Source organism: Oenanthe melanoleuca, chromosome 3, assembly GCF_029582105.1.
Source record: "Oenanthe melanoleuca isolate GR-GAL-2019-014 chromosome 3, OMel1.0, whole genome shotgun sequence".
NCBI lineage: Eukaryota > Metazoa > Chordata > Aves > Passeriformes > Muscicapidae > Oenanthe > Oenanthe melanoleuca.
In genome coordinates, this window is record NC_079336.1 from 28,308,115 (window position 1) to 28,322,401 (window position 14,287).

Below are 14,287 nucleotides of genomic sequence, written 5' to 3' on the forward strand. Positions count from 1 at the left end.
ACCAAATATATTCTTTAAGTTTGCAAATTTGATATATCAATTAGTTTGAAGAATTAAATACAAGGTGACTGCATTCCAGTGCCACATTCCTGAAGAAAAACTGAAAAAATACCACTCTTTTTAGAAGTCTGTTCAAAATCAAAAAATGTTCCTGAATCTGAACAGTGGATTTTACACTTAAGATAGTGCACCCAGAAATACTACCAATAAAATGTAAAATTTTTCTTTGGAGGACCCATGCATATTTTTTCAATACATAGTCAAAAATAGAGCACATCAGATTTTGCTTTGATTTTGAGATAAATGGAGTCTTGGCTTGGAGGTTTTTGCATAATAGAACAACATTTTTCTTGTAGAGTTATGTCTCAATAGATTTTAATTTTTTTTTTCTTTTGCTTGAGGGTTATGTTATTTTTGGCGTTTTTAGGAGAACAAATAAATGTCCCTCGAGGCTAGAAATTTAAAATTTAAAGATAGATCCCTTCTATCCTGCAGTAATGAGTCAAAGTCCAGCTGTTTTATATCAGATTGGGATTTACCTGTCTTTCATTTGAAAATAACCAAAAATTTCAGACATTGTAGAGCAGAGAAAATCCTGATAGTAGTTGTCAAAAGAAAGACCAGGATTTTGCACAGGATTTTCTTTTTCTCTATTTTTCTTTTTTCTTAATTATGATCTATGTAAATGGTGTTGCATAACGAAAAATGGGTTGCTTGCATTAACAGTTTACTTTTATTTTGTCCCTAGCTCTGCTTTGTCTTGTTTTCCAAACTGTGTGATTGTTTCAGATTCATGACAGGGAATTTTTTTTCATCCTATCCAACACTTCTAGTGTGTAAAAGTTTGATGGGTACTTTTATGTGCTGACTAAGCAAAATTGAAGTTGCTTGATACAGCATTAAGTGATAATCCATTACAGCTAAAATTCCTGTGAGAGAGTCAGTTCCCGAATGGCCTGAAAATGATATTTCATCTGCATAATTTAAGTGTTTTCATCTCTCAGTATTAATAATGCAAATAATGTACCAGCACTTTTAATGGTCTTGATTTAAAAATTCCTAGCATATTAGGTCTAAAAAGCCCAAATATGACACAGTTTGCCTTAAGTGAATAATGGAAGGACTGTAAGTCCACAAATTAGACTGCCCACAAATAGGCTGCCAGTTACAAAATTGTGGTCTAAACAATTTGTTCAGTCTTGTAAATTTGGATTTCTGTGTCTGCCAGCAAATGCAGTTTTAAGTAATGGATAATTGTAAGATGTTCATTAGAGAAAAAGGTGAAGCACATAACATTATTAGCAGCTAAAGGCATAACAACAATAAACAGTATAACCACAATAGTACCGTGGAAACTCCATAGAAACTAATTGACACTAATTCTAATGGCTGCAACACTAGGTAGATAAGAAACCTATAAAAAGTAGGATTAATGGGTTGGCTATCTCAGTATGAGGGGAAGAATTACCTATGAATATGCATACAATGTGAGAGATGGTTAACATAGGACAGCACAGAAAATCCTCTGGCATTATACTTTTTGGAGAAGAAGCGTGGCATGATAACTAACTCACCATCTCCATTTTGTGCTCTGTGGGATAGTGAAGGTAAAACAAATGTTTTTTCATTTGTCTCTGTTTTCTTTGTCAGATGCTAGCTATCTTTGCTTAGATTTCCATAGATAATGCTGCCAATTGTTTCTCTGATGTGACTCAGTTCCTCTGGGTCAGTTACTGTGGTCTAGGTCCTGGCAAGGAGGTTGAACCTCCATCATAAACCAGGCACTGCTGAGCTCCAGAGAGCTGCTCAAATAATTAGTGCAAACTGCAGATTGATCTACAGGTTCTGATGGGAAGGAATGATTTTGGAAACAGCAGGATGAGCACTGTGGGGAGCACTCAGAAACTTTTTAGAAACTCTCTGGGGTGTAGAATATGATATATCTGATACACAACCTAAGAAGTGTGGGTTACAACCACATTTGAATTTGGTTCTTCTTCAGTGATCAGCCTCTGGACAATATCCCTCTGAGAAATTACAGCTGTTCCTGTGCAAAATAGTGATTCTCACAAATCATTTGTCTGCACAGAGTAGATTCAACCTAAGATATAGTTTAGTTTAATTTATGTAATCACTGAGGCTGAAAGGGTCAGACATAAGATAATAATACGTAATATCATGTAAGACCCCAAAGTACCTTTGTCTTCCAAGGTAGAGATAGAAAGACAAAGTTTGAAGCTGACAGCTCTTTACTAGTGGTGTATCTGACACTACTTTTCTCAAGTTCATATTGCTCCAAAAGGGGAGTAAAATTTCGTTACTATGTTAGATTGCAGCTGTGCAACTTTTCACTTCATTTTTGTTTGGCTAGTCTAGTTTTGAATATTTAAAGTCATGAGCTAGTATTTCTTCTAAAGAGCTTTTTCGTAAATCATATGTCAGAATATTTTCTGCAGTGCAAAATTAAAAGCAGTCTAGATAAGACTAGTTTTCTTACATTAAAAGTTTTAGATTATAGTTTCCTTTTAGAATGTTCATTCTCTAATTAAAATGACAACATTTAATCCTCTTGTAAATGGTGTGGATCTGTTTCTGATGTTGATTTATTGTTAAATTTTTCTGTGTTGGTTGTAATAGTGTGACAGTGCATTAGCATAAATATAATCAGTTATTAAGTGCTTATATGTAGTTAATATTTGAAGTTTATTTTTAGCCTGTTTTTTTCTACTGTATTGTTGAGAATACAAAAAAAAAAAAATCCAATGAGAATTAGTTTTAGTGTCTTTCTTTAACCACACTAGGACTATAGAAGTTGACACTGTGGGCAGCACTTTCGATGTTGAAGTGCTATACTGCAGATAAGAGTGTTCATATTCTAGCACAAGAAAATATTGCTTATGACAAACTTAACATTGTATTGAACAGAAAAAATCTGTTTGATTATGGTGAGTAAATACTTCAGGCTGATGAGAAATGCCCTAGAAAGTCTGACCTGAAAAAGAGAAAATGTTAAGAGGAAGAAGACTTCACAGCAGCCCTGCTGTGCAACAGGTCATTAATCTGTTTGTATGTTTGTGGAGTAGTACTGTGTCATGTCAAGAATGACTAATTCAGCTATGATTCCATGAGTTTGAGGAAACACATTATTCTTAACTCATGAAGTCAAGACAAGGAGAAGCACATTCTTGTTTAGTGATGCAAGGTTTAAGCTGATTTGAGACATTAGCATAGAGCTGAAATAGCCTCTTAAAACACAGGCACCACAAGTTTAAAGTACAAGACATGAAAAGTGAATTTTAGGCTCAGTGGTTGGGTACTGTTGCATTCTTTTTCTGATACAAGTGTCTGTTTCTTTTTCATATGTGACTTTTATATACCCAGGTATCTTTGACTGACTTCTAAGTCAGAAAGATTTCTGTGTTTCACTGAGCAGGCTGTCTGAATACCTTTAAAATTCCCAACTACAGACTTAAAATCTTGTAAATGTTTCTTCAGAAATGTTATTGCAGTTCCAATTTTGGATTAGCCTGTGTGCATGAAAATACATTCAAGTAATTCACTGAAGAGTTTTGTTTCCATTTCCCTGCTCTGATGCTTTGTTAAGATTTGTGCAATACTAGATGATTTTTACTTGTGTAGTGTATTTTCAATGATGGCTGAGAACATAAGGAGCCAGGAACTAGCATCAACCAGATTTTGATGGAAGAGTAAATTTATTGACAGTAAAACGCTGATAGATGTGTGTGGACTTAATCATTTTATATTGCTTACATCTGTATATGTGTTGGATATGTATGTTTTGAAAAATGTCCATACCAAATTGTAATGTTGTTTCATTTTCTTTTGTCTTTGGAGAAATGCATTATTCGCTTGTTTATTTCAGATTGCTAATGCTCTTTATTTTCTTTTTTTATTATTGTAAGACATTTTCATCAATTTCATTCTCTGAACTCCTTGAGACGTTTATATAAAAATTACTAGTGAGTTAATCTTTGTCTTATTTTTTTGATTTTTGTTCCTCCAAGAAATAGTTGAACAACCATAGCTGTACTTCCTTTCGGCAAAGGAAGTACAGCTACGTACTATATATTTTTCTCTTCCTAAAAGTTCTCTTTCTTTATTGTTCCAATTGTAAAAGAATCCTGTAATCCATCCACAATGTTAACATGGTAGTGCTCATATCTGCTAGTTCCTTAACCTGGACCTAGTTTGCATTTGTGTGATTTTCATGAATGGTAGTGGAAAGTATGTCTTTAAGTATTTCCTCTTTCTTCCCTTGTGACCTTTTAGAACAGAAATATATCCATAGTTCTAAAAAACTAAGTAATGTATTTGTCGCAACCAAAGGTCATCTCTGTTGTTTCTAATTACTAATGTATATTCACATTTTAGTGATATTCCACGGATTCCCGAGACTTCCCACCCCCCATTAGAGTCTAGTGAGTATACATCTTGTTCCTTTCTTTAAGCATGATCTTGTACCCAGCAAAATTATTGCTATGAAATTTCTGAAAGATGATCTGTGAAAATTGCATAGGCTCTGAGATTTTTTTCCTGAAAAAATGCAGTGGGTTTTGGTCTTGTGTATTAAATTTGAAGCAATATGAATTTTATTAAACATATACAGATTTCAAATGTTAGTAGAATTCTATTTTTTCATTCTACATCTTGTGTTGTTATTACCAAAATAATATAATTTACTTCCCCTAACATAAGGGAGAAAAAAGGTATAAGGGACTGATAAAGGTACAAATGGTGTCAGGATTTCACCTCCTGCACCATGCAGAACAAGTCCAGAGTTCTTGTTTCTCTTTTCTTTTAACAAAAAAACCTTGATTAGGTGAATTTTTGTGCATACTTCCAAAGACTGGTGTTCTTTTAAACTATGCCATTTGATTGCTTTCAGCCAGAGTATTTGAGGGCCATGGCTCCCTGTCCTTTTCCATCTGAGATGGAAAAGACTTTTTCTGAGATGCAACTAGAAGCCTTCCCTGGGACAGGAAAGATGTGTTCACTTGTCACGAGCTCATATCACTAGTGAGGGCTCTGTTTCACTAGGGGAGAACTGATGATGTCCAGCAATTACTGAAATATCCTCCATGCCAGATGCATGTCCTGCATGTCTTCCTATTAAAATTTCAGAGCTACTGGGAGTATAATCCATGCAACAGGTGTGATTTATTCATCAAAGACTTAGGAACATGGAATCAAAGTACATTGCGTGGGAAGGGAGATGTGTAATTCAGTCAGAGAACAGTATTTTATTTTAAACACCTGCTATGGTTTGTCCATGATGTGTATGAGGAACATTTTTTTTTATGTGTTATTTCAAATACACCAAAGAATGACAGATTTAATCTGGGATGTAGGGTAAACAAGCAGTCTTTTCACTGTGTTTTCTACATCACCTTTATACAGTTCAAAGGAAAAGCAGTTCATAAGTTATCCAAATTTTGGATGGTAAGTTCATGTGTTTCTCATGTGGTTTTAGGTTCAAGTTCTTTTGAATCTCAGAAGATGGAAAGGCCTTCTATTTCTGTTATATCTCCAACTAGCCCTGGAGCCCTACGGGATGCACCTCAGGTCCTACCGGGGCAGCTTTCTGTGAGCATATTTTGTTTTTCTTGAGGTTTTAATGGAAATCTGTGGAGTGCTAGTCTCTCAGCCCTTCACATTCCCAAGGCCTGTTGGGAGGCCAAGACAAATGTTCAGTGTTGGTAAAGGTTGACATCTTTCAAAAGTTTTTTGACACCCTCCATATGCACTAACAAGCCATCACTATAATCATAGCAGACATAAGAAATTGTTGTCTTAATACACCAAAAAGTGCAGGAATTTATGTTGAGAAGAGCCCATAAAAGTGAAGAAGAGCCTTGAAACTTGTCATTTTGTAGCTTTTGCATTGAAAATAATGACTTTGCTGTACATGTTGCAGATAAAAAGCATAGTATCACTATTTTCTTTATGGGAGTATTTAAAAGCCCATATATTTGTTAGCATTACACTATTCAGTAATGCATTTTAATTCAAATACATCTTGGAACTTTCTTGTAATACTAATTGAAGTTCTGCTTATTAAATATATTGTGAGTACTTAGACTTTGTTTTCTACATTCTTTTATTTTTTTATATTGATCATATTAGTTCATGAGCAGGCTTAAAATGTCCTAACATTATGATTCTGTTAAGAAATTATGTAGCTCTATACTATTGTTTCCATAAACACTTTTGAAAGGGTCACAAATCTGAGTAGATAGATTTCAACTATGCCTTGAGATTAAATGCAGGCAGAGCTTCCTATTTAATGTAGCTTTTAAGGTGCAGAATTAAGACATGCTGGTTTAGGTGCACTTACAGTTCCAAGATTATGCAGTGACTACAGTAAACAATGTAAGCATAATCAGGCACCATAATTTTATTCAGCTGTGATAAATACCACAATCTTCAGTATATACCATCATCTTTTCCATCTAATCTAATTAAATATTAAGGGATTTTAAATGCAAAGTATCTTGTTGTCTCTGGGAAAAAAACCAACAGTTAGTTTTACATTGTGGTTATTCTTGATGCAATATGAAAATTCTGTTTCTTCTCCATTTTCAGTAATGTTTTCTGGTAACTTGTAGGTTAAACTCTGGTATGACAAAGTGGGACATCAGTTAATAGTAAATGTTCTACAGGCAACAGATTTGCCACCAAGAGTAGATGGACGCCCCAGAAATCCCTATGTAAAAATGTATTTTCTTCCAGACAGAAGGTAACAGTATTCCAGTTTAGAAAATTATGCTTTAATTTACCATGTCTTGAATCAACTTTTAATGAATGCTTATGAAGAACTCCTTTTTTACAGTTTTTTATTGCTAGATTAATTATAACAAAAAATTGCTTTTGAATCATGCAAGTCAGTATCAATTTAACTTCGTGGTCTTTTGTAAGAAGGTGATCCTCTGTTCAAAAAAAAAGCTTTCTTCACTTAGGCATTATTACCTAAGAAAAAATGAAAACAGTTATGCGCTGATGAGTACATGGTATTTTCTGATTTATCTCTATGAATAATTAACAAAAGATATTTATGTTTCAGTGATAAAAGTAAAAGAAGGACCAAAACAGTAAAGAAAAGTCTAGAGCCAAAATGGAATCAAACTTTTCTCTACTCACATGTACATCGTAGAGATTTTAGAGAACGAATGCTTGAAATCACTGTATGGGATCAGCCAAGAGTACAAGAAGAAGAGAGTGAATTTCTTGGAGAGGTGATGCATACAATCACATTTCTTCTGAGTTCATTGCTTGGTTTTGAGTACATATGCCTTTGTATTTTGTATATGTGTTCGTCTGTGTACCTTCAAATCAAAATTGAAACCTGATGATTTTTCTGCTAGATTCTTATAGAGCTGGAGACAGCACTTTTAGATGATGAACCACATTGGTATAAGCTACAGACACATGATGAATCTTCACTACCTCTGCCTCAGCCATCACCATTCATGCCAAGAAGACATGTTCATGGTGGAGAAAGCACTAGCAAAAAATTACAAAGTAGGTTCAAATTCCATTAAGGTCTCTTAAATTTTAAATTCGAAATGTTGGATATGGTGTAATGATACTTAAATTCCAAATAAAATAAAAAAGACACTTTTTTATAGTCTTTAAGAGTAATGAAAATATGTGGCAGAAAGCCAGTTTATGACAGTATGACATGTCAACATTACAACTGTGACATGTAACTTTCAAGTGTGTGAAACCTGCTGGAATTGCTTTGGCTTTAAATAGCAAAACAAAAATTTCAATGATTTTTTTTTTCATAAATTTCTTTTTAAATAGAAAAATGAAGTTTATAATTATTGGATACTTAAAAAAAATTTATGCATTTTATTTTATAAAAATAAGTCCTTGAAGACTTACAAGGCTTAAAAACACTTTTCATCATAAAGTTAGTCTCAACATCCAATATGCTCATTAAAGTGTGCAGAAAAGAGAAATTGTATTCATGTATTTGGGAAGTACACTTTCTTTCATGAGTCTGATTTCAGGTTTGTATGAGACATGTTAAAAGAAGGAGATATTTTAACGTTGTAGTTTCTCTGTTGATTGAAATTAAGATTTACTTAGAAATATGAAAGATGTAGGGGATTATTTAATAGTACATTTCCAAGCTATTTTTCTGATTTTTCTAAAACATGGAAGTCATTCACTTCAGCCAATGCAAAGGAAATCGGTGCACATTCAGGAATGAACTATAAATATGTGTTACTGCTGTAATTACTGCATAGATGCCCAAATGGAGGATATGTATAGAGAGAGCAAATTAAAGGTTAGTTTTTGTGAGATATTTGAGCTTTTCTAAAAGCTGGCAGTGCTGTTTCCTCTTCCTCTCTTTTACCATATGCTGCTTCATCTCCTTTCCTGTTCAGCAAGCTGATTCAGCATATTCACTGAAGTAGCACAAAAGTGTTTGTTTTCCTTTACTTGAGTTTTTCTTTTGAAGGCTTAGTGAGATAAACTATCCTAGTAGAGGATTCCAGAGGACTTGAGGGGAAGAGAAAGGGAAAGGAGGCTGCAGCAGCTGTAAGATGTTCAATTGGCTCAGCTATCGTTTTGAGCATCAGTTAGTTACTGAAGTTGTGTTCTCCTCTATTGTTTTGACCTAAAATCATCTTTTTGGTTTCATTATTATGTTGAATGAACATATTCTTACATCTTATAATATGACCAGATGTTCAGGTATTTGTTTACCTTACTGTTGTGCAGGATCTCGGCCAATCAGTGATAGTGACATCTCAGATTTTGATGTTGATGATGGTATTGGAGTTGTTCCTCCAGGTGCGTGGATGAACAGCATGGTCCTGCTTTCTTTTTCTTCTTCTTTTTTGCTTGTTTGGGTTTTCTTTTTTCCTTATAATATTTTGGAATATTGAGGATACTGGTTTTGGAGAGTGCATTGTGGAAAAAACAGTTTTCCTGATTATTCCATGGTAACCATCCCATATCTGGTAAATTAAAAAATTCCACTATTCATTCATTTATATTTATTTTGCATATCACTCTTCATATGGAACCCACTGATTGGTTCAAATTGGTTAATTTTTTACTGTGTAATGCTCCAAGCATTATTTAAAATGCTAATTGAATAACCCCCACATTTTAAAATAATTAGGATTTCAATTTTTGTTAAAAACATTTTTTTAATTATTTTGCTTTTTGCTTGAAAACTTGAAACTTAGCTTTAATGCAGTCTTCCATGGACTTTATTGATAATGCATGGCTATAGATCAAGATGCATGTAGCATGGCTATATCTTTTATAGTTTTCATAAGCCTTCATGAACTATCATTACCCTAAATGTTCATATTTACTTGTAGAGACTGTCATGGTTTGACTTTTAGTTCAGCATTCCTACATACTGAAAATCTTGAGGATTATCTTGGATAACACATTCTTCTAGTTCTCATTCACTGTTGCCACAAGTCAGATAAATATGTTTTCCAATTGTCCCAAGCTAACTGAAGAGTCATTATGTCATTGCCAGCACTAAATCAGTTTTTCTGTGGATCTTCCTGATGAAAACCACCAAATTAAATCTGATTCAGAAAGCTTTCTATCTTTATGATCTGATTTTAAAATACTCTCACAGTTGATTTATCCACTATATAACTGTACAAATAAATCACATATCTTATTAATGCTCTATCATCTTGATGTTTACTGAGACAAATTCTCCTTCCTTTGATGCTGACTGTGTTCTTTTCTTATTTTATATACTTTGCACCTCAGCTGCTAAGAGAGAAACTCATTCATGTATGCCTAGTTATAATATTTGATATTTTTACATCAGCAGAGAGAGGGAGCATTTGAAATTAAATATAAATAATTGGATCCAAATATTTTTTCTGGCATTTGCTTTTGGTTGGTTTGGTCTTTGGGGTTTTTTTTTGTAGTTGAAGATGTAGAACACTGGTATATCTTTGTAGACCTACTTATGTTTAAAGTTTCAGCATATTCTATTAAGAACTGGGGCTTTTTTTCAGCTGCCATTTGAAATAAATAATTTTCCATCTGACAGGAAGCGGTTCAGTTGCATGTATTGGACTTTGTTCACTGGACCAGCATTTGAGTAACTGATTCTTATTGGCGTTTCTTTGGACTTCATGCTGAAGTGTGCCTTTTATGAATGAGTTCAAAACTTTGTCAGACACCACTGTAGAAAATAGCAGGATTTCATTTTTAGAACTGGATTTGCAACAATCTGAGTCTCCAAGTTAAAAACTGAAGGGCATAATGAGGAAGTTCCTTCTGAAGTCCACCTAATCAGAAACATTCTGCTAGCTCACTCGACCAAGCACAGATTCATCCATTTTAAGTTTAATTGATGCATTTGTTTGGCAATTCTAAGTGGAGTTCATCTGTGTGTGATTCCTATGTGAATTGGATATGCATATTAGTGTGTGGGGTTTGTTTTCATATGCAACCTGAATTCTTAAAAGGCAGTTAGACTTTAGGCACAGGGACAGAGAAAATTTGATTCATCAGCCACAAATCTATGAAAGCCTGGACAGTGTATGGAAATGTGTTTGCAATAAGATCTGAAAAAGGTTTCCAGTCCCATTGTCTGTCAAATTGTTTGACAGCATTAGGCACAGATTCACAAATGTGACTGGAGATCAATTTCATGTATATGCATTTCTACCCTCCTGTCCAACTTTCTTAACATGCCTCATGGCTAAATTGTTAAGCCTTTGGGCTGCTCCCTTCGTTTGCACTGAATGAAAAGTGCAGTATTTTCTCCATAAAACAGACTCCTTTGGTAAAACAAAGTTCAATGCAAGTTGTTGTTCTGCAGGGCCTTGGCCCCTGCCCTCCTCCTGCCCTTCAGTACCATGGTCCTCATCAGAGTGCACCCCAGCTCTTGTCTGGTTCAGATTTTTCACACATTATCTTGCACAGCATGCATGTGGGAGGGAACAGAAAATACCCATATGTCCCTTTAATGTAGTATGGCGATGCACCATTTTGGAATATGGCTTTCACAATTTTTTGAAGCCTTTATCGGCATCAACCAGATTAGTCTAGTTTTAAGATATCCCTTCTCAAGAGAAGTAGGGATATCAAAACTGAGTTTACAACATTTGACACATAAAAAGGTATTTCCCTTTAAAGACCTGTCCAAGCTGTAGGCTGCCAGCTTCTTCAGGAGAATCATGGGGAAACAGTGTACAGGATTTTAATAATTCAAGGTAAACAACATCCACAGCCTTTCCCTCATCCAAGAGAGTGATCTTGTCACAGAAGGAGATCAGGTTAGTCAGGCATTATCTTCCTGAAAGTTATTAATTTTCTCTTTTTCCTGAAGTATGGAGAAAAAAACATGAAATTATTTAGCCTCCTTAATATCTCAAGATTTTCACAAAAGTTATTGCTCATTTTCTAATAAATAAATACATAACTAAAAAATGTAGAAGCACGAAGTTTCACTTCATCTCCATGCAAGGTAAAAACATAAAGGAAAATAGTTTTGCTAATTTAACTAACCTTGAAAATCCTTAAAACTATAATTTCAAATTTTTTACCAAATGCTAAGGCAAATGGAGTATTAGAATTTAGTAATAACAAAGAAAACTATTTTCCTAGAAGTTTCTGCAACTGCAACGAATAACTTCTTGTCAGTGAAAGATTGTTACATCAAAAATAGTGATACTTGAATAAATTACATAATGTTTTAAGAGAAGTACTTTTTCCTTGTCATATCACTAATTAATGAATCTTATCTTTCATGTAATGATACCATCCTCATTTATTAGTAGTACCTTGCAGGGATATACATACCTTTTTTTTAATCAGCTCTGAGATATGTTCATAAAAGTTTATATCAACAGCTGAAAGTAACTTTAGTTTGAAGCTCAGGTTTTTTGTTAAACAAAAATGATTTTGGCAGGCTTTTTGTGGTATGCTGACATCTGTTCACACGAGGAAAATATTGTTTTAAGTCTCTCAACCTCTGCATATATGACAGATGCTTAAGTCTCTTAAGTTTGTGATCCTGAGCTGTTCTTAAACCAGTCACTCTGTGTCTGTATTGTACTGGGCAGCCCAGTACTCCATGAGGGTCAGTGAAGGTTTTAATAAAATCTGAGCATGTTTTTAGACCAGTCTGTTTAACCAAAGCGTCAGTAACTTCCTTAATTAAAAACAAAGCAAAAAAAAAAAAGCTGATATAAAGTTGGCAATATCCCCAGTGGTATTTTTAACAAGCTGCATTGCTATGGGTAGCTCTTCAGAGCAGTTTCTTCTTCTGTCATGTGTAACCTGTATAAGTGTATTTGCCTTCCTTGTCTAACAGGAGAGTGCCATCAATACCTTGTCCTTGTCTATATTGTCTTTAAAGAAAAATAATATAATTCTGGTATCAAATGTTTGCTAGAACCATTTTCATCATCCATTACCCATTCATTTCCTGTCACACCTGATAGCTTCCCATGAACAACTGAGAAACTTCTGCATAAATTACCATCAGCTTGGTTGCTGCTATCATGCTGGTCCATGCAAAATTTTTCTGTGCTCATGCTGAAGAGCACAGAGCCTTTGTATTTGAGGATATGAGGAAATGTTACTGTTGCTGTCACTGTCATGGTCACTGTGAAAGTAGGGGTGTGATTTGACAATTTCAACAATTATTGAATTAATACTTGGAATAAGTATGAATTACTGTGTTCTATAAACTTTGTGTACACACACTGCATAAGTGTCAGGTATGGTTCCCTCGATAGCTTGGCTATGCAAAATATGTAACATAAAATAGTGTTTCTATATACTAGATTACTAGACTTCTGAGTTTACAGAATAATCCTATGTACAGTTTTTTAGGGAGAGCAAAAATACTCTAGAAATATATTTTAATTTAAATTCATATTTCATTTTTTAAACTTAAATTTTTTGTATTTTATACAATTGCCTAAAGATCTGAAAGAAGTTTAGGATTTCTTTTGTTTAAGTGTTTGATATGTGTAAACTGATCTTCCTTCTAATAGAGATGACAGGATATTTTATAGCACAAGCTTATTTGGAAAATGAAATATCTTTTTCCAAATAAGCTTAGCTGGGAAAGGGAATACATCCAGCTTTTATCATATATTTTCTTCCTCTAACAAAAAGCCTAGACATTTTCTGCAGAAATTCTAGTTTGTGAATCTCCATTAAAGTCCTGAGGGAGTCCCCCTTTTACTTCAAAATTTTTACCCAATCCTTGTCCTGAGATCAGGGACATCCTCCTGTTTCTTTATAATTTTATTGCAGAACTCCAAAACACTTTTTTGGCAAGTAAGGTACTCCAGCATCTCAACGTATCAAAACCTGCAGAACACTAGAGTCCTGCTTTGTTAACAGGTTGATAAATCCCAGCAGATAGTTTCATGCATGTTGTCAACTTTGAGGCCATTAGGATACATTGGTAAACTCTTACACATTTTGAGAAAAAAGTGTGAGTGCTTCTTTGATGTTTGTGGTCAGGGTTGAAACTTGCAGCTAAAGAGGTTATTAAATGTCACTGAATACATGATCAAGCCTAATGCAGACTCTGTATACAGGGCACACTTTTAAAAGAGGGACTGTTTGTAATTTGGTAGAAGACCAGAAAGAACTAGAAGAATTATACAAACTAAATAAAATATGAAAAAACCCCAAAGTTAAAACCCTGTAGTGAGATCCATACAAAGTGCAATTTATTTAATATATTAAATTTCTCCAGTTGACAATTGGGTGACAAAATCATAGTCTTTTCCTGCATGAAAAGATTTCTGATATAGCCTGTTTTTTGTAGCTGAACAAAATCACACATTACAGTAACTTTAATGCTAAAGAAATCCAGAGAAAAATTATTATTTTGATACCTAAGCAAGAATATGTGAAGTGATTAAAGGATGATTTAAGGGGTGACTTTCTATATCATTAAGGGATTTTCTGTAAAGGGATTCTTGTAATCTCATTTAAATGTCTAGAAATGAGCAAGTGAAGTCTGAGTTGATCTCCTTAGGCTCTTTTGGGAAGGTAACAGGTACCTTTTGAAAGCTGTTATCTTACTGAGCTTCACTGTCTGTTTTAGAATGGGAGTTAAAATGTATAACAAGGCAGAAAGTGTGTGCTACATAGAAAAAGGCACAACAGTATTGAAATGTTGAAAATGTACTAACATTCTACTAACTTTTTTTAAATCCTATTTAAAAATACTGAGAGAAATTTTGCCTCTTAGTCACAGAATTTGGAAAAAATATTCTGCAAATTATGCAACACCCAA

At 34.1% G+C, this 14,287-nt stretch overlaps 1 protein-coding gene across 6 annotated transcripts in view; it reads left to right on the forward strand.

Annotated features, from left to right (window-relative positions):
- The window catches only part of RIMS1 (regulating synaptic membrane exocytosis 1), a 303,454-nt gene that overhangs the window by 184,533 nt on the left and 104,634 nt on the right, over positions 1-14,287 (forward strand). For 4 of the 6 annotated variants that reach the window (XM_056487165.1, XM_056487160.1, XM_056487159.1 and 1 more), the window contains 6 exons: positions 4,393-4,439; positions 5,492-5,604; positions 6,627-6,757; positions 7,082-7,253; positions 7,383-7,539; positions 8,752-8,823. In XM_056487165.1, the coding sequence (XP_056343140.1) occupies positions 4,393-4,439; positions 5,492-5,604; positions 6,627-6,757; positions 7,082-7,253; positions 7,383-7,539; positions 8,752-8,823 (692 nt within the window). The remainder of the gene's footprint in view (positions 1-4,392; positions 4,440-5,491; positions 5,605-6,626; positions 6,758-7,081; positions 7,254-7,382; positions 7,540-8,751; positions 8,824-14,287) is intronic. The other 2 variants (XM_056487158.1, XM_056487161.1) reach the window with 1 other exon arrangement.